Raw genomic sequence first — 25152 nt, 5'->3', positions numbered from 1 at the left:
AATTTTGCCAAATTGCTCTCCCAAAGCTCCTTCGCCAACAGTTTAATTCCTATTTTTCTGTATCCTCATCAACACTTTATATGATGAGACATTTTAATTTTCAACCAAGTCATGTGTGTTAAATGTTATCTTGTAGTAATTTTCCTTTTCTTGATTACTGAGGAGTCAAACTTCCTTTCAGATATTTAAAAGGCACTGTATTTCTTCTCCAAAATATTATCTAGTCATATTCTTTGTCTATTACTAAGTTGTTGGTTTTTCTATTGCTATAAAAAAGTTTATATATTTTTAAAAAATTCATATTTACTGTAAATTTAGTTCTCAATGTTTGCCTTTTTTTTTTTTTAAGATTTTATTTATTTTTTTGACAGAGAGAGATACAGTGAGAGAGGGAACACAAGCAGGGGGAGTGGGAGAGGGAGAAGCAGGCTTCCCACTGAGCAGGGAGCCAGATGCGGGGCTCGATCCCAGGACCTTGGGATCACGACCTGAGCCGAAGGCAGACGCTTAATGACTGAGCCACCCAGGAGCCCCTCTGTTTGCCTTTTGATCATGTAAAAGTTTGACTTGTACAAATTTTGAAAGTTTTATGTAGTCATATGGCTTTTTTATAGAATTAAAAAACAAATAGAAAACTTTCCATACCAAGAAGATTACTAAATCATGAACTAAATCAGGGCATATAATAAACTATTAACTTGAGATTTACAATGTAAGAAATAACCAGGCAAAACAAAAATCAAAGGAGCATACCCAAGTGATGAGTCTCTATGAAGAATATCAAGAAGTTTCCCTTTTGTATCATTCCCCAATGTTTCTAAGTTGTGTTGCTGTATAATGCTTCTGTCAACTTGAGGAGTAGTATAAATGACATCAAATGTAGGAGAAGGAAAATCAACCTTAAAAATTTAACAGAGGTTGATCAGATTGCAGCTAAATAGTCCACATATCTACCACATTGTCTTTGAGAAAACTGATTCTTAGCCATCAGGGTGACTATTAGATTGAATATTGAATTAATGTCCTTTTGCTGAAAGTGATTACCATCACTGGTAATACACATATATTACATGGAATGGATACAAGTTCATTTTTTTGCTATTTCTCAGAAATAGGAAATGGTTTATTAACATTTAAATTGAAGACAGGAAAAATAAATAAATAAATAAATTGAAGACAGGTCCTAAGATCAAACAAGATCGATTAGGCTTCTTTAGTTAACAATCCAAATCATGGAATACATATACATCTTAAAAAGAAATTTCAACCTCCCCATGTATCAAGAAGTACCATTACCTGTAACACTATTCTTTCCATCACATACCCTTTTCTGGGTACTGTTCCGGGAACAGGATTTGTATGTGACGAAGTCCAAAGATACAGAAGCTTAGTTCCACATGTTAAAAACCTTCATGAATGTAGACAGAAGAATACTGTAGCTTTCATTTTATTTATTTTTGTAGTTTTCATTTTAAAAATTGCTTCAAAACTCACATCACACACACACACACAAAACAAAAAACTCACATCACATGGTAATAAATTTGAAATGTTTTTCCAAACATTAAGCATCCATTAGACAAAAAGAGTCCCTCTCCATAGTGTATTAATACTTCAGGTAAATGTATTGAAGAGTGGGGGTTGGGACAAAGGGAGGGGAGAACAAAATAATATATCTTGGGAGGAATGGGGTTGAGGATAGAACACAAAAGGGTAAAGACTCAGAGTCACTTGTCCCCAAAGCAACTTTTAAAAGAGATCAAGAGTTGAATGCTCTTCCAACTGAGTTAGCAGGCGCCCCCACCCGCAAGCAACTTTTATAAATAGGAAGGTGAAGAACAGTCTTTGAAGATCATCTACAATGGAATACATCTCAAGGTAATAGTTTGGATTACATAACTCCTCAGTGACTTTCACCTTAAGAACAAACCACATGCCAAGGAAACCAATACCCACTTTATAGTAAAACACTAATCATTTCAGATGAGAAGTTGTATCTGTGCTCTAAACCAGGGGTCAGCAAGTCTTTTCTGTAAAGGGTCAGATGGCAAATATTTTGGGCTTTTTGGATCAATCTCTGTTGCAGACTCAACCCTGCTGTTATACTGCAAAATTAGCCATGAACGATACATAAATAAAGGTGTACTGTGTTCTAACAAAACTGTTACTTACAAAAAACAGGCAGTGCGCTGGAGTATGCTGACCTTTACCCTAGACTACCAATTTATGGTCTACTTAAATTAAAAACATTTATCAGTAAGACACTGATATATCTTTACACAGAATAAATTTCTGAAAAATAACATGAGATACATAAAAGCAGGAAACTATAAACTTCATCAAACTTTATTCATTTTATTCAAATAGCAAATAGCCTTTCCAAAACTAGACTCTAGTCTTAATGTTTTCTCTTGAAAGTTAACAGCCTTTAAATCTTCGACACATTATATTCTTTTCAGATCCACCCTCACCCCCAACTCGATTTTAAGGCAAATTCTGATATTATTTCATCTGTAAATACTTTTATATCTCTCTAAACAATAAACAGTTTTATTTTAAAATAAGTATACCACCATTATCACTCCTAAAATAATTAACAATAATTACTTAAAATCATCAGTTATCTAGTCAGTATTCAAATTTCCTGGATTGTCTCACAAATTTATTTACATTTGGTTGTTCAAATAAAGATCCAAGCAACTTCCAACATTGCATTTGGTTGACATCTTTCAAAGTATATTTTAATTTAAGGGCCTAACTGGAGGCCTGTCACCTGGTTTTGTAAATAAACTTTTATCAGAAGGAAGCCATACTCATTTACATATTGATTATTGTTGCTTTTTGCCTTTGCTTTTGCATTTGTGAGAGAGATTACAGTTAACCCTTGAATAACACCCTTGAACTGCACAGGCCCACTTGTACAAGGGTTTTTTTGATACAGTACTATAAATGTATTTTCTTTTATGACTTTAATAACATCTTTTCTCTATCTCACATTATTATAAGAATACACTGTAATACATATTAATATACAAAATACGTGTTAATTAACTATGTGTTATCAATAAGGCTTCTGGTCAACAGCAGGCTAGTAGTTGAGTTTTTGGGGAGTCAAAGTTATTTGTATGTTTTTGACCGCATGGGGGGTTGGGTGGAGAGGAAAGGCACTGCTAACCCCCATGCTGTTCAAGCATCAACTGTATTATGACCTGCAAAGCCTAAACTACTATCTGGTCCCTCTTTACAGAAAAAGTTTGCTGACTCTTATTTTTACCTATACTTTATTCCTCTCTTTTTTATCCCCGCCATTTGTTGAGGAAATCAGGTCTTTTGTTCTAAGAATTTTCTATATCCTGGATTTTACTGATTGCATTCCTCTAGTGTCATTTAGGATGTCCCTTTATCTCCTACATTTTCATAAAGTAGTAGTTAGATCTAGAGGCTTGATCTGATTCAGGTTTAGTTATCTGGCAAGAATACTTAATAAAGGTAGAATTGCATACTACTTCCTATTATATCAATCAAATAAAAAGGCACACTGTTTGGTTTCTCTCTCTTTCTATGAAGTTAAGAGAATCAGTCTGTTTGGGCCCAGTCAGTCTAAACTACCCATTATAAAGTTCCAGAAAAGTTAATCACTTAATGGTGTTAAGCAAGCATTGATAATCACTGCTTAAATCAATGGTTTTCAACCAAGAGTGATTTTGCCCCCAGCAAGGTCTGGAGGCACTTTTGGTTGGTAACTAGGGGGTACTATTGGCAAATAGTGGGCAGAAGACAGGGATGCTGCCAAACATCCTACAATGCACAGGACAGTCTCCCACAGCAAAGAATGATCTGGCCCAAAATATCAGTAGTGCCAAGACTGAGGAACCCTGCCCAAATCTATTATTTCAGTAGGGGTTACAAAATTGTGATATTCTATCATTTCTTGAGAATCTATTAGCTGGAATTTTTCTATTAACTTTCTCACATCAATTATTTGGTAAGCCTGAGATACAACTGTAAAGGAAAGGCAGGTTAAATGCTTGATTCTGTTTATTTAAAAATGAGTTAAGAACTCATTTGTTATTGAGGCTGACTGAAATGCCTCTAAGTTTTTTGGCTTCCCCCTGAGAGTGACTTCATCAGGTTGTATGCAGGTTGCACCTTAAACATAAATTATTTTTATTTTAAGATTTTATTTATTTGTTTGAGGATAGAACACAAAAGGGTAAAGACTCAAGAGAGAGAGAGAGCATACAAGCAGAGGGAGAGGGAGAAGCAGGATCCCCTGCTATGCAGGGAAGCCCAACTCGAGGCTCCATCCCAGTACCATGGGATCATGACCTGAGCCAGACAGACACTTAACTGACTGAGCCACCCAGGTACCCCAACATAAGTTATTTTTTAAAAGAATTTCAAGATCGAGCCCCACACCAGGCTCCCTGCTCGGCAGGAAGCCTGCTTCTCCCTCTCCCACTCCCCCTGCTTGTGTTCCCTCTCTTGCTGTGTCTCTCTCTGTCAAACAAACAAACAAATAAATAAATACATTTAAAAAAAGAATTTCAAGACCAGGATTTCTGATCACTATACTACAGTAAGCTAACTGAATTAAATCATTAACACTTTATATTAATGTTTAACCATCTTCCCTTTGAATATTTTTTGAATGCTAAGACCTAACATGACCTACCTAGATCAACTGTACTACTTGGCCAAGTCTCAAGCTTAATGCCATCTGCTCACTGTTTTAACAGCAGAGTGCTGGATGCAAACTATTTGTCTAACAAAAGTCAACTGCCCTTCATCTTACTCTCTTGAATTTTTAAAGAGTGTTATATCATTCATCAAAAAAACCCAAAAAATAAAAAACAACCCATTTATTACTAGACAATAAAAGTGGCAAAAAGTGATGGTACTTCTTTAATGAAGCAAAGATCCCTGGTTTTCAGTAAGGTTTTCAGAACTGCCTTATTTTTAAAAATTTATTTGAAGAGTGAGAGAGAGAGAGAGAGAGAGAGAGAAGGAGCAGGGGGAGGGGTAGAGGGAGAGGGAACAGCAGACTCCCCGCTGAGCAGGGGGCCTGAGGTGGGACTCGATCCTGGGACTCCGGGATCATGACCTGAGCTGAGGGCAGATGCTTAACTGACTGAGCCACCCAGGTGCCCCAGAACAGACTTATTTATAAAAATTAATGATAATGATGCAATTACATTTAATTTTCTCACATAATTGTTCCCGGACACTAATTTATCACAACTGAGAACACAATTTCCCTCCTTCACATAGCATAGCATAAATGCTATGCATTTGTCATCATAGTAATACTGTTATTAAACACAATAAGCTTCTTGACTGCAGAACTTTAGAGATACTTTAATATGCTAATGTGCTATCACTGGGCAAAATGTTACTGTGTACTGTATGAAACATATCTGGAGCTTATTCAATTGATTTTTTTTTTTTTTCATTTAGATAGACGCTTGACAGTCTCATGGAACATACTACTATTTAAAACATAATTAAAATAGTCAGTTGAAAGGCCAGTTAGATTACACTACCCCAGTGGCTATTAGACACAAGGCTCAAAAGGAATTCCTTACCCCTAAAGATCAATAAGGTTTTGTACATGAGAGACTTTTGGAGATTAAAGGCCAGGGGCCCACAGCAGTAAGGGTATATCAGTCAGGTAAAGAGAAGGAAATAAGGTGTAGTTGTAGACTCTGAAACTGGAGAAGAATGGGGAAAAGTATGAGAAGAGGAAAAATGGTAATTGTTTTACTGGTATCAAGGAAACTTATAAGACCATAACTATTATGTCAATAACATAGTACTTTGCATAAATGACAGAGAGTGAACTGGCTGCTGCTTTTCTCCTGGAATAGTGAGTGGCAAACAATCCTCTAAATACCCAGATAGATATGTTCAAACTATAGCAAAATAACTTTGTGATTTCTTCTGATCTGTGTCTCTGAAATAACCTCCTTTTATCACACTGGAAAAACTGAGAAGCAAATTATCTCATATATGTCATTGTTCCCCACCCCATTCTCTAGCCAATTCTGATGTTGCAGATGTGTCCACAGTAACTCACCATCACAATTCAGTAACACTTACCGTTTAAAGTCAAAAAGAGGTAAAGAAACTTTGCCCAAAGCTTCTGGCCCCTTTCTCTGCTTATTAGAATCAGGGGAACTTCCACTGCTCTGATTTAAAATTCCAAAAAGAGTAAGGTGAAGAAGTGATTCTAATGGCAATTGTGATATCTGGATGGGAAAAATGATTCTAAGGGGGGAAAAATGTATTAATAGAAAAAAACAAATTAGATCAAATATGAAATTTAACCATTTAATGAGACTGACAATTTTAGGTATTTCATTTGACTTATTAAAAAAAATCTTTAATCCTAACTTTTACTTAAGTAGCAAACTTGGCCAATACGTACTATAAAAAAATCTTAAATAAATTTCATTAAAATTTCAAATATGTAGTATTTCTTAAGAAATTTCTTAGTGCCTTTACTCAAGACTTGATAATGTCAATTTCTAGGCAAAATAATAGTCGTTTTTATTTCCTTTAGGAAAAACTAGATGAATATTTCTGATTCAGATACATATGTACATATGTGTGTGTATATATATGTATATATGTGTGTGTGTGTATATACACACACACACACAAGCAGACATATATGTTTATATTTTTAAATTTTATTTTTAAGTCTGAAAGGATACATTGGGTCAAAAGTGGTCACTCTGAGGAGTCGTAAGACGGTAAGTGTTGGAAATAAAATGACACCCTTTTTACCCATACATATTTTTGTATTATTGTTTTCAAAGATGCATTATTTTTGTAATTTAAAAAGATAAAAGAAAAATAGGAAAACACTTAATAAATGCAGAATAAAAAGTTCTGCAATTACATACCTGCCTAAATAGTGAAAGCATTCCCTTAGTTTAAAGACAGTATTTTAAAAATATTAACAGTGCAAAAAATATTGTACATGGATTTAATTTTCTAATGTTAACCAAGAACTACGCTTCATATATACAGTATTACAGAATAAATACTAAACTAAGCAATGTTATGAAAACCGTATTTCTATGGTTTGTATGTATAATTATATGTAAATTTACAGTTTTAACTTGACAAAGTCTAAGAATAATTAATGGCATGTTCTGTAATTTTAACAATATGTAATTTTTCAGAACAGTATTTCAGATTTTTAAATGAGAATTTGTCTCTTCTATAGAGTATCTAGAAGAGACCTTAAGATGTAAGAATTTAGTGGATTTTAATGGAAACTGTGATAAAAACGAAAACTAGGATGCATACATGGAAAAAAGTAAAGCAGGCATACTGAAAAAATAAAAAGCCAAAACTTTCACTTACAGTTCATCCCATTTAATAAGATAGAAGAAATTCTTATAAGTGCCAACCTTCTTTGATTGAATAGGTTTAAAAAGATCCTTTCCATTGTGAGACAGGGAACATATCAAGTAGTATTTTTCATAACTGAGAAAAGAAAGATTTTTTAATTGGATAATACAAATTCGTTAACTAATACAAATGCATTTCATTAGCCATTCTTCTCTAAAAGTGACTATTACCTGAAATTATTTGGTCATCATTCATTTGAATTTTTGGAAAGCATCTGAAATTGAACTATTGCAAATTCTACAAAAATAAAAAAAAGTATAGCAGAGGGAGTACAGAAGGAAACATATCCCCAGTCTAAGGGGGCCATGCTAGAAACCTTATCACAATTTTGTGCTCACTTAGTTACTAGCTTTAGATTTTAGCTGAATGGCACTAAATAATTATTTATTTCTAGGTAAATTCTTAGAAGAAAAAGTACAAACATTATCTTCTGTAGGTGCTATTTTCCTTTGCTAAGTAACTGAGTCAGTTAAGCATATTAATGGTGCATGGGCCTGACTTGCACTGAGCCCGTCTTTCTAATCTATTAGGAGGCTTCTATCCATGGAATACATGCTGTTGTATTCTCATTAGACAGCAATGATTTAGCCCCTAATTGCCACAAGTACAGAGCTGGTTAGATACCGTCAGGCAATCTTGCAGGCTAGGAGCCTTAGGTTCAATAAAACTGTGTTCTCCTGGATTCGAACTTACTGCTAGGCTTACACATTAACCATTTTGTTCCTATATACAATCTATTAATCATTCGAAATATATTTTAAATCTGATCTCACTGGTTCACAAAACACCTCTAGCTAGCTACTTGACTACTTTTCAACCTCATTCTATTTGTCCCTCTTTTCTTCAGCATTTTACTTTCTTTCCATCTTATCACTGCCGTTTTCTGTATTGTCTTCTACTAAGTATTTGTTTTCCATTAGTGTCCCCAAATTTGTGTGTGTATATGAAACTGTATGGAGGATGTAGAAGGTATTACCCCTGTAACATTTAAACGAATCAAATATCTTCACGTAGTAGTAGTACCCATTTAAAGCCAAGTTCCAAGAGGGCAGAGATTTTTTTGTTGCCTTGTTTACTGCTGAATCCCTAGTATGAGGAACATTGCCCAAAGATGGTATTCAGTATTTATTAAATGAGTTAATATATCACTTTCAAGTAATTATGTATTTTATTATATTAATCTAAAGCTCAATTTAAGCAGAATTTATGTTCGGTATCTCTTCACTAGTCTTTATTTTACTTTATAGCATTAAGTTATTATGGAACTATTTCATTAAAAACATTCAGACTTTTCAGTTTATATGTCATTTCATAAACTGAAGTTGGCAAACTTTGTGGCATTGACAAAAAAATCAAAAAGGAAAAACCCATATTAAAAATTCAATAGAAAAAATATACTCTTGTAGACTTCAAAGCCTAGCAATCAGTAAATTGTAAACTATTAAAGAGGAAAAAAAAATGTGCTAGAGCCTAGTGCCATCACACTGTTTCAAATTACCCTCATTCTAAAGGAAAGGCTGAAAAACAGTCATAAATTGACTAATATATTAATTAGCATTTGCCTTTATAAGTTCAAACATATATTTTCCTGCCTGTTTTTTGCATGTAGTGTGAGTGATATTTTTTATTGCAACAGCTTCAAACATCTCTGTAATTTTTATGAAAACCACAAAGGTATCTGGTGATTCTTATATCATCCATTTAAATATTAAGAGAACAGTGGATGGCTGACATTTTATAGAATTAGAACAGCTTCTGGGTAAAGTTGTACATATTCTGGTTTAAACAGTTACTTACTTTGATACCCAATTACTTGAAATTCCATGTGCAGCAAAAATTGTAAACTGAAGCTGTTCTGTTGTTGTCCACGCTTCCTTGATGTTCCTTTTACTTTGGGCACAGTTTGCAGGACTCCTACCATAATTTGCATGGAGTCTGAGAAGATCATAAATTGCTGCAGTTAACTGGTCCATGCTTACTTGAACAGGATTTTCAGGATTTAGAGATCCTAGATTTAAAGAAATTGTTAATATAATTCCCTGAAAAACCAACAGTTATTGCTAAAATTTAAAGAACTTAAAGACATACCCCTAGATGAACTCTTACTAATATCTCCTTCTCCAGACAGTGAAGTCACCTGCATACACACATACAAATTAGTCAGAAAATTGCCCATGATGTACTGAAATTAAAGGTAAAAATTAAATGCTATATAAGGAAACCTCCCAAAAATTTCTGTAGAATAAAACAAAACAAAAATGCAAGAAGAAAGTGAAAACCCCAAACCAAATAAAGATGGTTTTTAGTTATCAAGAAAACCAGAATAACTGAAAATTAGTGCACAATATAGAAACTCAACAAAATCTGCCTCATTAAATCAGTCTAGTAATTAAGATTTGAAACCCAAAAGTGATAAATACACTAATATGATAGTTTATATTCTTAGTAATAGTTGCTTTACTATTAGTATAATATCTTTGGGGCGCCTGGGTGGCTCAGTCGGTTAAGCGTCCAGCTTAACCCCTGCCTCTCTCTCCCTCTCTTAGAAAAAAAAAAGAAAAAAGAGAAGAGACCCAAATTTCTATATACCATATAGATAGCTTTATCCATTCATTCTCACAGAGAGCCTATCTCTTAGATATCTGTTGAAAGGCATACCATCAATATAACTTTTCCTTCCTTTAAATTTATTGTCTTGTAATATACCTTCTCTCATCCTTTCATCAGAGCTATGAACAACCCTATGAACAGAGGTACTTAAATCCCCATGGAAATACCATAGGGAGAGCTTTTTACTAAAAGCAACAGTATGATATCAAGAAAGGACGCCCAATCTGGTTGTTTCTGAGGTAATAAGTCACTATTAGTGAGACTTCTGGGTATTTTCAAGAGGAAGAGGAATCGCCAAGGCAGAACTTCTCCCATGGACAGTCATGGACGTTTCCATCCAGAAGGACAAGTGGTAACTATTACCACCCAGGTTCTGAAGCTCAGTATCCACCTTGAACTCTCCAACCAACTTTCTTATGCCACAATTCCTCCTCCACACATAAAAGGTTCACAGTTTGACATCCATGTATTCAGTATCAACCCTCACAAGCTCTTCCAAAGCAGCCCATTTCTTCTTAGGAGTTCCCAACTTTACCAAGTGACAAAATCAACTCAAAAGTGAAAGCCAAGACTAAAATAATAACACTTTGTCTGGAAGAAGCAAAAATCTCCCAGTTTAAGTGATACTCACTGAAATGCATATTTTCATTTAACAAAATGCTAATTACTAAAAGAATACTCACATCAGCACTTTTACTCCTCGGAAGATTAACTGCTCTCTTTAGCTTCTTTACTGATTCTGTAATGGCAAGAGTCTCTACACCATCTAAAGCGCTACAGATTTTTCTTACAGCTTTAATTACTTGATCTACCGCTCGGTGCTGGTTCTTTAAAAATAAAAAGTAGAAGTCAGAAATTAGACATTTTAGATGTGCTTAAGAACAGATATCCTTTCCTCTTTTGCAATGAATAAGAAATAACCTTTTCAATTATCTATTTTATTCTGAATAGGAAAAATCGGGTCTGATTTTTCACTTTGCCTGAGACAATTATTCATACACAAATGCCATTAATTTCATATTAGAATAATAAATTATTAACAAATTACTAAGTCATTAAAAAAAACTGGAGTTATTTTTTTACTCTCATTTCAGATTAAGTTCCACATTAAAAACACCAATCCTGCCTGCCAAAAATTTGGTATCAAAAACCAAGTTCTTGGGGCACCTGGGTGGCTCAGTTGGTTAAGCGACTGCCTTCGGCTCAGGTCATGATCCTGGAGTCCCTGGATCGAGTCCCGCATCGGGCTCCCTGCTCAGCAAGGAACCTGCTTCTCCCTCTGACCCTCCCCCTCTCTCATGTGCTCTCTCTCGTTCTGTCTGTCTCAAATAAATTAAAAAAAAAAAACAAAACCAAGTTCTTCAGAGGTTGGCCACATATTAATAACAATGGGCAACAGTTATGAGACGTAATCAACTTTTAAGCATCGTTTACATCTGTATAACCATCACTTTTTAAGTCTTGTCAGATGAAAAAACTTCCTTGAGGACAATTCCTCCATAGTATTCAACCACAGTTGATTTCACCATGTTTCAAAAATATACATGTACAAATATATTATAAAATCATTTACCTGATGAGAATATTTAAAAGTCCCTCCCCATTCCTCCATCATCATTTTAAAGTATATGTCTCATTAAGAAACATTCTTAGAGGGGCGCCTGGGTGGCTCAGCCGTTAAGCGTCTGCCTTCAGCTCAGGTCATGATCCCAGGGTCCTGGGATCGAGCCCCGCATCGGGCTCCCAGCTCAGCGCGAAGCCTGCTTCTCCCTCTCCCACTCCCCCTGCTTGTGTTCCCTCTCTCGCTGTGTCTCTCTCTGTCACATAAATAAAATCTTAAAAAAAAAAAAAAAAGAAACATTCTTACATAATGAATTCATCAAACATTTAAGCCAAATTTATATGCCAAGTACTGTTAGAATGGGCTGAAACTTAGTACTGTACCATCCCTTAAAAATTTAAACTTTTCCACCCTTGAGGCTTGGCAACCATAATCTAAATGCTCCCTGTACCTTCATGCTTAAATGAAACTACCTCATTTTCTCAAACACCCAATTACCCTCCAGTCCTCAGGGCCTAACAGTCTATTTTCTAGCTCCCCATTTTTGGTTACATAACTTATATTTCTGTTTACTTTTACTCCTACACCTTCATGCAAAAACCTTTCCAATTTTGAGGCTCAGGTCCCCATCATTTTTTACATGCCAGTTATCAGCTTATTGTCTATCAATTCCAAATCCATCCTTCTTTGCTCCACTTTGTGATACTGAAGCTAGACCTATAAACATTTCTCCTTTGCCAGCTGACACAATGTTAGGTTTTGTCAATAGAGGGCACCGAAGAGACACTCACGCAACAGTAGCATGAAGACACTTCTCATCAAGGTTCTAGTCCTCCATTTTTTACTTCAGCTTCAGATCCCAGTGATCCTCAAAGACCAGCTTCAGCTGCGCCCCCAGGCCATGGTCTCCCAATCCGACAACTCTATCAAGTTTCTTTGCTATAAGCAACCTATGTGTTCCTGTGATAGCCAAACCTTCTTAGAAGAGGCTGGGTTTCAGCCTGAGGTTGGAGGGGAGGTTCTATCATAACTCCTTAGAATTCCTTCACTATCCATTGTTCCTCCACCTAGAGTTAACAGCTGCTTTACCACACCTATTACTTCTGGACCCCTCAGAACACGATTGGCAAACTTTTTAAGGACAGAGAGTAAACATTTTAAGCTTTTTGGGCCATACAGTCTCTGTCACAATTCAACTCTGCTATTATGGTGTGAAACAGATACAGATAAAATGTGAACCAATGAGCATGGCTGTGTTCCAATAAAACTTTATTTACAAAAATAGGCAATAGGCCAGATTTAGCATGCAAGCCATAATATGCCAAACCCTGCCTTAGAATCCTTTCTTACCCTTTATAGTAATTAACTACCTTTTACTAATTAATGACTCTTTAAATTTCCCTGTTCTATACTCACCTTTCTACCCTATATCCTATAATAAGCTTCAGTTATATAAATGTCCATGTGGAAAATTCATAGCATCTTCAACCCCAAAACTATACCCTATGAGAATCTTAACTACAATATCATACTCTTATCACAATCTCCTTTGTTCTCACACATTCATTCTGACTAAGTCTTTGGGCTCAGATTCTATTCTCTGCCTCTTCTACCAGGTAGTTGAATACTTTCAAAGAAAATCTCAGAGCTGTACAGATTCAACATTCCCTAATTTCAGCAGGAACCTGCATGCCACTTAACATTCCTTTTACTTGTTCTTGGTCAGTTCTCTTTCCCATTCTTCTTAGAATATGAGGCCAAACCATTATTCCTTGGCTCAAAATCTTTGCTGCTACCCTAACTTCATTTTAGTAAAATAACACCTTATCTCTAGAAAATTAAGGCCAGTTGGAATAAAAACTTCTGCAACTTCCTGACCTCCCCTAAAACCTAATTAAAATGTACAAAGACTTCTACGTGAATGTTTATAGCAGGATTACTCATAATAGCTAAAAACTGTAAACTGTCAAAATGTCCATTATTTGGTGACCAGATAAACAAAATATGGCATATCCATACAATGGAATTATTTAGCAATAAAAAAAGTATCAAATTGTGGATATACACTACAACTTATATACAACATGGACAGAGCTTAAAGACAGTATGGTATGTGAAAAAAAAAATCAGATGTAAAAGATTCCATAGGGTATGATTCCATTTACATGAAATCTCCATTAAAGGCAAATCTATCAAGCTGGGAACCAGATCAGGCATTATCTGGGGGTGGGTCTGGGAATGGGGAATGACTGCAAAGTAGCAAATGGAAACTTTTGCGAGTGATGAAAATGTTCTAAAGAACTGGATTGTGGGGATAATTATACAAATCTATGCATTTACTAAAAGAAATCACTGATTTATATACATCCAATGGGTACATTTTATGGTATATAAATTATACCACAATAAAGCTATAAAAAATGTGGGTAATAAATGATAGTCACTATTTTAAAAAATTTATTTTTTAGTCACTATTTCAGATAAGATGGTCATGAAGACATCTGTGATAAGACATTTAAGTGTAGACCTTAATAAACTGAAGGGTAAGCCATGCAAATATCTGGGGGAAGAACATTAAAAGTAAAGGGAACAAAGAGGCGCCTGGGTGGCTCAGTCGGTTAAGTCCGGTTAAGTCCGACTCCTGACTTCATCTGACTATTGACTTCAGCGCAGGTCATGATCTCAGGGTTGTGAGATCAAGCCCTGCATCTGGCTCTGCCTACTTAACATTGCTATTAAGGTGAATAAAAGTCGGGTGCCTGGGTGGCTCAGATGGTTAAGCATCTGCCTTCGGCTCAGGTCATGATCCCAGGGTCCTGGGATCGAGTCCCGCATCGGGCTCCCTGCTCGGCGGGGAGCCTGCTTCTCCCTCTGCCTCTCTCTCTCTCTGTCTCTTATGAATAAATAAATAAAATCTTAAAAAAAAAAAAAAGGTGAATAAAAGTCATCAAAAAGATAAAGTCCAAAATTAAGTTCCATATCTTCCACCCAAATCTGCTCCTCTCTTGGTTTCTCCCTCTCCCACCCCTCTTTCCCCCACCCACCCTCTGCAGCTAGCAAAACATCTTCCTAATTGATTTGTTTCCATTCTCTCCCCGCTTCTTCACTCTAGTCTAGCTAGAAAGACAGACCTTATATATACCAGGCACCCTTCTCCTCCCCTAGATAACCAGATAGCTTCTTTCTCTCCTCCAGTTCTTTGCTCAAATTCATCTTCTCAATAAGGTCTTCTCTGAATAAAATATTGAAACTGCAACATTACCCTCCTTTATTTTTCTCTGTAGTGCTTACTATCTGATGTAGCATATGTTTTGCTAGTTTTATTGTCTGTCTCATCCAACTGGAGTGTTAACTAAGAGCTGGGATTAGTTTCATTTGCTCACTGACATATCCTCAGCACCTACAACAGGCCTCACAATGAAGAGATATTCAGCAAATATTTATTGAATAAATATGTCTATATGCTGACAAGAATGCATTAGTAGCTAGAAATTTGAGAGTCATCCTACACTATTTCTTCTCTTGTATCTCATTACTTACAAAATCTTACCAATTTTATCTCCTAAATATTGTTAATCAGATCCCTCCTTCTTACCTTGGCCACTCATTATCTTTCACTTGGACTACTATAAAAAACCTTCCTAAGTAGTCTCCCTGAAACCAATCCTGCCAGAACTAAATCTAACTTCCACAGTATGGCCAGAGTGATTTCAAAGCTTAAGACTAAACAAGTCACCCTCCCCATCCCACCCCCTAACCTCAGCTAAAAATATCTTAAATGCCTAGAGCAGGGGTCAGCAAACCTTCGCTATAAAATAGCAAATAGTAAATTGTTCAGGTTTTGCACAATATACAGTATCTGTCCCAACTACTCAACTCTAGTATTAGAGCACAAATGCGGTCACAGAAAATATGTGAACTAATGGGTGTGTCTGTGTTCCAAAATCGGCCCTCTAATCTAGAGGACAGAGTAAAAGTTTACATGGATTATAAGGTGGTAACTTATATCTGGTATCTCCAGCGTCCTCTCCCAATCTTCCTGTCACACACTGTGCTCTATTACAGAAGTGCATATATTTCCACATATGTATCACGCCTGTGTGCTTTTGTTCACATGCCCTTCCCAACTATCTTCTAGCTAACCCATACTGTTGACTTGGCTCAGGTAAACTCCCTTCCTAGAGACTTTCCATGAACTCTCAAGTTGGAGGAAGTGCCCTTCTTTGATGTCCCAAAGAACCCAATGTATACCTCTATACTACATTTACTATACTATATTGAAATTTGGTTTAAATCCATCACTAGTTTTAAGTTCTTGGCAAGTGGGGACTAGGTCTTTCATTTTCATAACTCCAGCATCTAGCATATAGTAAACTATAGTAAACATATAGTAAATCCGTTAATGCTTTTTGAATTGAACTAAAGGCTCCTCTTAGTAATAAAGCTTTAGTGAAGTGAAGTGCTGACTCAGGCAATATTGAGAATTTTGGTTAACAAGATGGGTCAGAAAAAAAGTCATCAAACATCAACATCAAGAATGTAGTTTAAATCATCCTTCTAAAATATTTCCTCGAACACCACACTAATATTTAAGATAGAAAAAAGACAAGAATCCTTAAGTCATCATGCCAAAATGTGAATTAAGACTTACTTCAATTTGAAGAGCCAGTTCCACTTGGTTGTGATAAGAATCTAAAAGTTCATCAACAGGGTATCTGAAATAAAGAACAGTTATTATGACTGAAGGATACTATACACAAATGATTGTTTTATTCACCAAAATGAAGGTATTCACATCCAAAAGCAAAGTTTGAAAACCTGGAATTAATGCTTTAGATGCCACACCTTGTCAAGACTTCTTTATAAGGTTTTTCCATTTGATGCAAGTGTTTGTTTAAATCCACAGGTGTTTTATCATCTTCTGCCTAAAAAAACATATGTATACACACATTTTTAGCAAAAAAATAAAATCCATTCTTTGGTCTTTCTATTGCCAAATTAAATATGGTTAAGCGTATGATAAATTCTTGAAACTAAAGTGATTTTTCAGAACAGAGGCTAAAATATTATCAAAATTAAATACTATTTATAACTGAGAAAAAAAGTAAATCAATATTCTGAAAAATTTTATAAATAAAAACACATAAATGCTTTTAAGTCTAGTTTCTGATATATAAGTAGCTCCCAAAGTAATAACTACTGCTGTTCTATAAGGAAAGAACAGAGAACTTTAAAAAACAAAACAATTTTTATTTATTTTTATTTTTTTTAAAAATTTTACTTATTTGAGAGAGAGAGAGAGAGCACAGCTGGGGGAGAGGCAGAGGGAGAGGGAGAAGCAGACTCCTCGTTGAGCAGGTAGCCCGATGTGGGGCTCGATCCCAGGACCCTGGGATCATGACCTGAGCTGAACGCAGCCGCTTAACCGACTGAGCCACCCAGGTGTTCCAAAACAAAACACTTTTAAAGATGGCTGGCAGCTAAATGAGAACGTTGGTGAGGTTGGAGCAGATGAGGAAGAGATCATCTGAATGTCTGCATTATTTTTCTAATGATAATCAAATGTCCCCCAACCTTACCCCCAATAAACAAGGTACTTCTCTTCTACCATACTTAGTATGTAAATATATTCTACCATATATCCACTACCATACTTAGTATGTAAATATATTCAAAACATCTCTCCTACCATACTTAGTATGTAAATATATTCAAAAACATCATTCCTTAAGAAACTGAAGAGAAGTCACTAAAGATTGCTAAAATGTACTGAATTTCATGAAATAGTTTTCACCCAAGTGAAATAAATTCTATGAAACATAGGAGCAAAACCTAAGAAAATAAAGTAGAAATGACTGCTATTTTTCCATCCAAGTTCTACCAAATGAAGAATAAAGATTAAAATTTATCAAGTGTTCATACAGTAATAAAACAGCCTAATTCCCTGCATTCTAATTTGCTTTAACTTCAAAAGAAAGTACCGTATTTTATTTTTATTTTTTTTAAGATTTTATTTTATTTATTTGAGACAGAGAGATAGAGAGAGAGCACAAGAGGGCATAGGGTAAAAGGGAGAAGCAGACTCCCTGCGAGCAGGGAGCCCCATATGGGGACTCGATCCCGGGACTCCGGGATCATGACCCGAGCTGAAGGCAGTTGCTTAAGCAACTGAGCCACCCAGGTGCCTGAAAGTACTGTATTTTAAAAAGAGAAGGGGCGCCTGGGTGGCTCAGTTGGTTAAGCAACTGCTTTCGGCTCAGGTCGTGATCCTGGAGTCCCGGGATCGAGTCCCCACATCGGGCTACCTGCTCGGCAGGGAGTCTGCTTCTCCCTCTGACCCTCCCCCCTCTCATGCTCTCTCTCTAATAAATAAATAAAATCTTAAAAAAAATAAAATAAGAAGAGAAGTAGTTTTCATTTGGTGCAGAATAATGTATTTTTCTCAGTTTGATGCAAAAGTCAATGTGGATCTTTTCTTCCCCCAAACCATATTTAGTATTCAAAATCTTTCCTTCTTCCTCATTTCTCTTTGACTGACCCCAGTGTTTTCATTCTTGTGTAAAACCATTACAAATCAAACTTTTATTTCCTCCACTTTGATTTTCAAATATGCCTCCAGCTCAGAGTAGTATGTTACTTAAGACTCCATGATTGAAAAGCTCCTCCCATCTGCTTTAAAACCCTTGTTGTGGATAGAATTAGTTCTTCATTCCAATCCATTCACCAGTCCAACCCAGATATCTTAGAGAATGGACAAACTGCAAATTGGCTAATTAGCAGAATTACTCAGATTCAACCAAATGCAATTCAGTTATAAGGTACATACTTACTGTTCGGGCCAGATTTTGGCACATTGCGCTGAAGGTCAAAAGTTGTAGTTTAATCTCTGTGTCCCATTTTCGGCAGTTTTGAATATATTCATGACTTCCAAGGCAATGGTTACTATTAAAATATATTAATTATTCATCAATGTTATTCTCAAAATAGAAATGACAGAGGTAAGAGTAAAATATAACTTGTATCTGCATCAGAAATTGAAGAGAATGGTAAAATGTAGAGATAGTTTTTTAACCAAGTGTGGGCACTTAAATAAAATAATAATTCTACATGAGAAGAGTCACAGCACAGAAGAAAGAAGATGAAGATGAAACAGAAAATAAGAAAAATAAGGGCAGGGCATTTTAAGTAACCTAAAATAATGAAATCCGTAAAATAACTAGACTAAAAGCCAGATATAATAAATTATCTGGTTCAGAAAAAAATTATAATGATTATTTCAGGCAATTAAAAGGAAGTCACAGCTGACCACTGTGTGAAAAGTAATAGTATAAAAAAAAAAAGAAAGAAAATAGTACATGCTACAAAAGGAAAATGGAGTCTATAATGATGTGACTATCGACTCTTAGCAGAAAGAAAAAAGCCATTAAATTCACTTGCCAACCAATTACCCACCATTCTTCCCATTTAAGACTATAAGCTTAAGGGCAATACGACTTCTTATTTATGTCTGATAACCCTCCACTGACTTAAACACATCTTAAAACAAAGTATATCTCAATATAAGCTTATTGATCAATGAATCAATTTAGTAGGACCCAATGTAGTCTTAGATTACAAATTTAACTTGAAATTTTTCTCATTTAACTCCTTAAAATTAAATTTCCGAAGATGTTGCTTAGTAGTTAAACGAATACTTACTTCTGCAGCACTTCCTCTTGACCACAAACTTTCAGAACATAGCTGCCAACATCTACTTGATTCAAGTCATCATGTACCCAGCAAAGGGCTTGCATTATAATGATTTCTACAGTAGAACTCACTGTAAAAGAGGCATCATTTTCATTTTGCTCATTTCACTCTATACACTTATTGAGAATGTAATTCTTATCATTTAAGAGTGTACTATACAACAGAAATATAATGTAGGTCACATACAGAATTTAAGATTTTCTACTAGCCAGATTAAAAATAGTAAAAAGAAACAAGTGAAGCTAATTTCAACATGTTTTATTTAACCTAATAAATCCAAAATGTCACTGCAACATATAACCAGCATTTTAAAATTACCAATGACACATCTTATTTCTTTTCAAATTGGGTCCTTGAAATCCACTGTGTATTTTACACGTACAACACATCTCACTCTATATTAGCCACATTTCGAGTACTCCATAGCCACATTGGGCTAGTGATTACTGTATTAGATAGGGCAGATCTAAGCTACGAAAGCCACCTCCCTACTGGAGTCTTCCTCCAAAAAGGTTGACATTTAGCAGTATCTAGCAAACGATGATTTAAACCAAATCATAAGGGAAAAAAAATCACCATTTTAAATGTTTGACATGTTCCTGATAAATTTTTCAATGAAGACTAAAAATACAGCAAGTAGAAAGTACTGTTCAATTATCATTCTTGACAATAGCTGGATACTAAGATTACAACACATTTAGAAAACTTAAAGTAACCTCTTAATCTATTTCGTACTTAGAGCTTCTATGTTCAATTTAGAAGACATTACTAAGTTCAGACTTCATGAAAATCAACAGATTGGCAGAAAAGGCCGTAAAATATCCAATGCAATGGGTACATTTCTGAACAGTCAATTGTATGGTAACATTTATCATTTGGACACACTTCTGCCATAATATGGTTACGTTTCTTAACAGAGATGTGCATTGTAAATGTACACATTTATGAAGAACCAAACAATAGGCATTTTGAGATATTTTCTCAAAAAGTAATCATATCTTGATAAATCAAGTCAAAATTTGATACAAATTAAAACATTTGTCATCAATGCTTACTATTTCTATCAAGGGGCCTACTGACCTTTCTTTAATTTTAGTAGTAATTCTTACAACATATGGGTTTTAAATCATTCCCCAAATCAAAATTTAAAGTATGCTTTATAAGAATAGTTCTTCCTTTAGAAACTAAAAGAATGATTGTTATAGTTGGCTAACATTTTTGTTTCAGATTCATATTTTTTTCAAAGAGCCTTGAAAAGTGCAAAGCTACAAGAAAGTATCCAAATATTGGACATATTCCTAGTCATAACCATTACAGAAAAAAATGGCATCATTTTTAGGCCAAAGTACTGTAGAAATAGAGGCTCTTATTCTACTGTTGGAATCCCATTAAAACAATATACGTCACGAGACTCAATAAACTATGACAAAAAATTTCCTACAGACTTAAGGATACATTTCTAGAAAGGATATCCACACCAAATTTGGAAGAGAGAGTTAGAACCAAAGGAGAATTATCTTCTTTGAGGAGCTTAGCAAAATACCTGGAATTTCAATTTCACTGACAGCTCTTTATAAACAAGCATTCTTTTTGCCATAAAATGAAAAAAAAAAAAAAAAAAAGCACTGGACTATAATTAGCCTTTCAATCTCATGCTTTGGGACCTTGGCCAAGGGCCATCAATTAATCAAAACTACTCAGCATTTTTCAGAGAAATATGCAGTAATAAAGGTAAACTCTTTTCCCACTAGTCCTAACCAGAAAATTATCCAAATGAATGCCAATTTTTTGAAAAGGGTAACTAATGAATGTTAAGTATTTTACCACACACAACACAAAATTTTTAAAAAGGATACCTAATGGTAACAGGGTCAAGAATGATTAAAATTAACATTTTAAACATTTCTCCCTAATCAGAGCAAAACAAGATCGTTGGGAAACTATCAACCTACCATCACATGTAAAAGTAACTGGCAATTGAAATCCTTCAATTTCAATGGAGACCTTCACGCTAGCATTTTCTCCACATATGTTTCTTTGTACTGTAACTGGACTTAACAAATAGCCTGGATTTGTGCAGTGATTAGTATATGGAAAGTTGGTCTTCAATCTGTTCACAAGAAAGAAGGAATAAAAAAATTTTTTTAAGTTGCATTTGAGAGCCCTAAACAAAACTTTGCATGCTTACAGCCATTCAGTTCTGTGTCTTTGTTCAATTCTAGAGCAGCTCTTGAGAACTGTAATGAATGGACCCCAGTCAAACTCCAAATACCAGCATTTGTCTTTTATTTATTTATTTATTTTTAAGATTTTTATTTATTTGATAGAGAGAGACACAGGGAAAGAAGGAACACAAGCAGAGGGGGTGGGAGAGGGAGAAGCAGGCTTCCCACTGAGCAGGGAGCCCAATGCGGGGCTCGATCCCAGGACCCCAGGATCACGACCTGAGCCCAAGGCAGATGCTTAACGACTGAACCACCCAGGCACCCCCAGCATTTGCCTTTTAGATAAAAGGAATCCAAGAAAAGAGATTAAGTACTGCCAGGATATCTGTGGTAACATTATCAACATTAACCAGGCATACACTGGATACAAGGCATTAAATGAGGTTTTCTGCTTCAGATTTTTTGGCTATACAGTATCATTACACAAAATGTATACTTTTAATGAATCCACTGAGAATATAGGTAAAGTAACCTTCAACTGCAATTGTGAGAGGGACAAAAAGTCTGTTGTCTTTTAAAAACCTTTTCCTTAGAGTCTTTTCCCTACATTTTGGGGGCAGAGGGTTGTTAGACAACAATAAAAAATCATTACCAGTTTTTACAGTGCTATAGGCCTTTATTGTCTCAAAGTGATTCTAAAACTTAGGGAATAGCAAGAATTGCCTGTGAAGGTATTCACAGGAACAACACAGTTGGTAAACTGAAATATAGGAGTACGGTATATATGGCTCTTCTCCAGACAGCACTTCTGTTATCAGAAAACAAAGGAAAATTTGATGCCTTATTTAAACTTGTAGCCTTCCTTTAACTGACTTTTTTCTGGAGGTTAGAAGACAAGATCAAATCCTCCTATCTGCTTTTCATAGGAATATAAATGGAATGAATGCTTGAAGTGTTGTATATTTGCTTCTGTAGAGATTAAAATAATCAAGTCATAGGAATAGAATAAAATAGTTTGAGTTGACAAAAAGAAAAGGATCAGGAGAGGGACACCTGGGGGGCTCAGTTGGTTAAGTGTGTGACTTTTGGTTTCAGCTCAGGTCATGATCTCAGGGTCCTGAGATTAAGCCCCTCGATCGGCTCCATGCTGAGCATGGAGTGTGCTTGAGATTCTTTCCCCCATCCTATCCCTCCCCCTCTATTCTTCCCCCTGCTTGAGCTCTCTCTCTCTCTCTAAAATAAATAAAATCTTGGGACGCCTGGGTGGCTCAGTCAGTTAAGTGTCTGCCTTCAGCTCAGGTCATGATCCCAGGGTCCTGGGATTGAACCCCTCATCAGGCTCCCTCTCTCCCCTGCTCGTGTTCTAGCTCTCGCTAACTCTTTCTCAAATAAATAAATAAATAAAATCATAAAAAAAAAAAAAAAAAACTGCTGGGGCCCCTGGGTGGCTCACTTGGTTAAGCGTCTGACTTTTGGTTTCAGCTCAGGTCACGACCTCAGGGTCCTGAGATTAAGCCCCTCGACCGGCTCCATGCTGAGCATGGAGTGTGCTTGCACTCTTTCTAAAGTAAATAAGATTTTGGGATGCCTGGGTGGCTCAGTCAGTTAAGTGTTTGCCTTCGGCTCGGGTCATGATCTCAGGGTCCTGGGATCAAGCCCCGTATTGGGCTTCCTGCTCAGGGGGAGCCTGCTTCCCCCTCTCCCTCTGGCCCACTGCTTGTTTCTCTCTCTTTTGCTCTCCCAAATAAGTAAAATCTTAAGAAAAAAACTAATATAAGTAATAAGCTTACATTGATATTGGAAATGCACCTTTATACATGGACACAGTATCTTCAGATATTTGATTGTTTTCAAACTTACCCCTCCATAACATAATACCAAGACCTTTATTGGACCTTGCCTAAGACTCTTGTTTCTTATTTACTAGGTATTCTCTTGTTTTCTACAGTATAAAATAGATGCTCATAGCAAATCACATAATTAACTAATCCAGGAAATATTAGAGACTTTTGTCTATATCCAAGCAAGATTTCAAATTTCAGAAATCCTTAAAGATGATGAAAGGACAATCAAATTCCTGATAATAGCTCAGAAAAATAGTTCAAGAATTTAATTAGACAAAATTTCCAGTGATAAAAGTTATATTCAATGAACTTGATTTGGTAGGGGGGAACCCTTCATTTCCTTTCCTTAAAGTGAGTCCTTTTTTGAATACATGCACCCCAATGTTTATAGCAGCATTATCTATAATAGCCAAATTATAGAAACAGCTCAAGTGTCCACTGATACTTATATATATATGTGTAAATATATGTATATATATACACACACACATACATACATAGTTATATATACATATATATAATGGAATACTGGAATATATAATGGAATATTACTCAGCCATAACAAAGAATAAAAGCTTGCCATTTGCAATGACATGGATGGAGCTGGAGAGTACTATGCTTAGAGAAATAAGTCAAAAAAGACAAATACCATGATTTCACTCATATGTGGAATTTAAGAAACAAATAAATGAGCCAAGGGGGGAGGGGAAGAGAGAAAGGCAAACCAAGAAACAGACTCTTTTTTCTTTATGTAGGTTCCATGCCCAGCATGAAGCCTAGCATGGAGTTTGAACTCATGACCCTGAGATCCAGACCTGAGCTGAGATCATGTCAGACCCTTAACTGACTGAGCCACCCATGTGTCCCCAAGAAACAGACTCTTAACTATACAGAACAAAGTGATGGTTACTAAGAGGAGGTGGGTGAGGGAATGGGTTAAATAGGTGATGGGAATTAAGGAGTGCACTTATTGTGACGAGCACAGGTGATACATGGAAGTGTTGAATCACTATATTGTACACCTGAAACTAATATTGTACCTATATGTTAACTAACTGGAATTTATTTATTTTTATTTATTTTTATTTTTTATTTATTTATTTATTTTTTTTTTAAAAGATTTTATTTATTTATTCATGAGAGACAGAGAGACAGAGGCAGAGGTAGAAGCAGGCTCCCCGTGGAGCAGGGAGCCCCATGCGGGACTTGATCCTGGGACTCCAGGATCATGACCTGAGCCGAAGGCAGTCGCTTAACCGACTGAGACACCCAGGCGCCCCTGGAATTTTTTTTTTTTTTTAAAGATTTTATTTATTTGACAGAGAGAGACACAGCAAGAGGAAACACAAGCAGGGGAAGTGGGAGAGGGAGAAGGCTTCCCACTGAGCAGGGAGCCTGATGCGGGGCTTGATCCCAGGACCCTGGGATCATGACCTGAGCCGAAGGCAGACGCTTTAACGACTGAGCCACCCAGGCAGCCCCATTTTAGTCCTTTAAACTAAAAGAGACTCTTGAGATCACTAACCCAACTCCCTAATTTCACACAAGAAAAAAAAAAATGTATCAGTCTGTTACACAAGTAATCTTAATTGTAAACAAATACCTGACAAATCTTTCATAGCTGAGTTAAAATGACTAAATGAATCATTTTAGGAGATTTCAAAACGTAAGGAGTTTAAGGAGTAAGAGTGTAAATTCCAGTGCAGAAATGACCATACTGGAAAAAATAGAGCCATTAACTTCTTCAAGGGACACCTCCTGACCCCAATCTCCAAAGTCACACGGGAAAAGAGGAGCCTAG

General features: G+C 35.8%; 1 protein-coding gene across 1 annotated transcript in view; it reads right to left on the bottom strand.

The window, feature by feature from the left end:
* Positions 1 to 25152, bottom strand: part of PIK3C2A (phosphatidylinositol-4-phosphate 3-kinase catalytic subunit type 2 alpha) — a 98958-nt gene that overhangs the window by 32511 nt on the left and 41295 nt on the right. Inside the window, exons 4-15 of the mRNA XM_034995476.1 lie at positions 21295 to 21452; positions 19292 to 19412; positions 18424 to 18535; positions 16439 to 16518; positions 16245 to 16308; positions 10716 to 10859; positions 9511 to 9559; positions 9220 to 9430; positions 7375 to 7497; positions 6100 to 6267; positions 1297 to 1408; positions 754 to 899 (exon numbers count right to left, since the gene is read on the bottom strand). Of these exons, the coding sequence (XP_034851367.1) occupies positions 754 to 899; positions 1297 to 1408; positions 6100 to 6267; positions 7375 to 7497; positions 9220 to 9430; positions 9511 to 9559; positions 10716 to 10859; positions 16245 to 16308; positions 16439 to 16518; positions 18424 to 18535; positions 19292 to 19412; positions 21295 to 21452 (1488 nt within the window). The remainder of the gene's footprint in view (positions 1 to 753; positions 900 to 1296; positions 1409 to 6099; positions 6268 to 7374; positions 7498 to 9219; positions 9431 to 9510; positions 9560 to 10715; positions 10860 to 16244; positions 16309 to 16438; positions 16519 to 18423; positions 18536 to 19291; positions 19413 to 21294; positions 21453 to 25152) is intronic.

The sequence above is a fragment of the Mirounga leonina genome, unplaced genomic scaffold (assembly GCF_011800145.1).
Source record: "Mirounga leonina isolate KUSES-001 unplaced genomic scaffold, KU_Mleo_1.0 Mir_92, whole genome shotgun sequence".
Taxonomy (NCBI): domain Eukaryota; kingdom Metazoa; phylum Chordata; class Mammalia; order Carnivora; family Phocidae; genus Mirounga; species Mirounga leonina.
The sequence above is the reverse complement of the archived record's forward strand: the minus strand, read 5'-3'. Positions and strand labels throughout refer to the sequence as shown.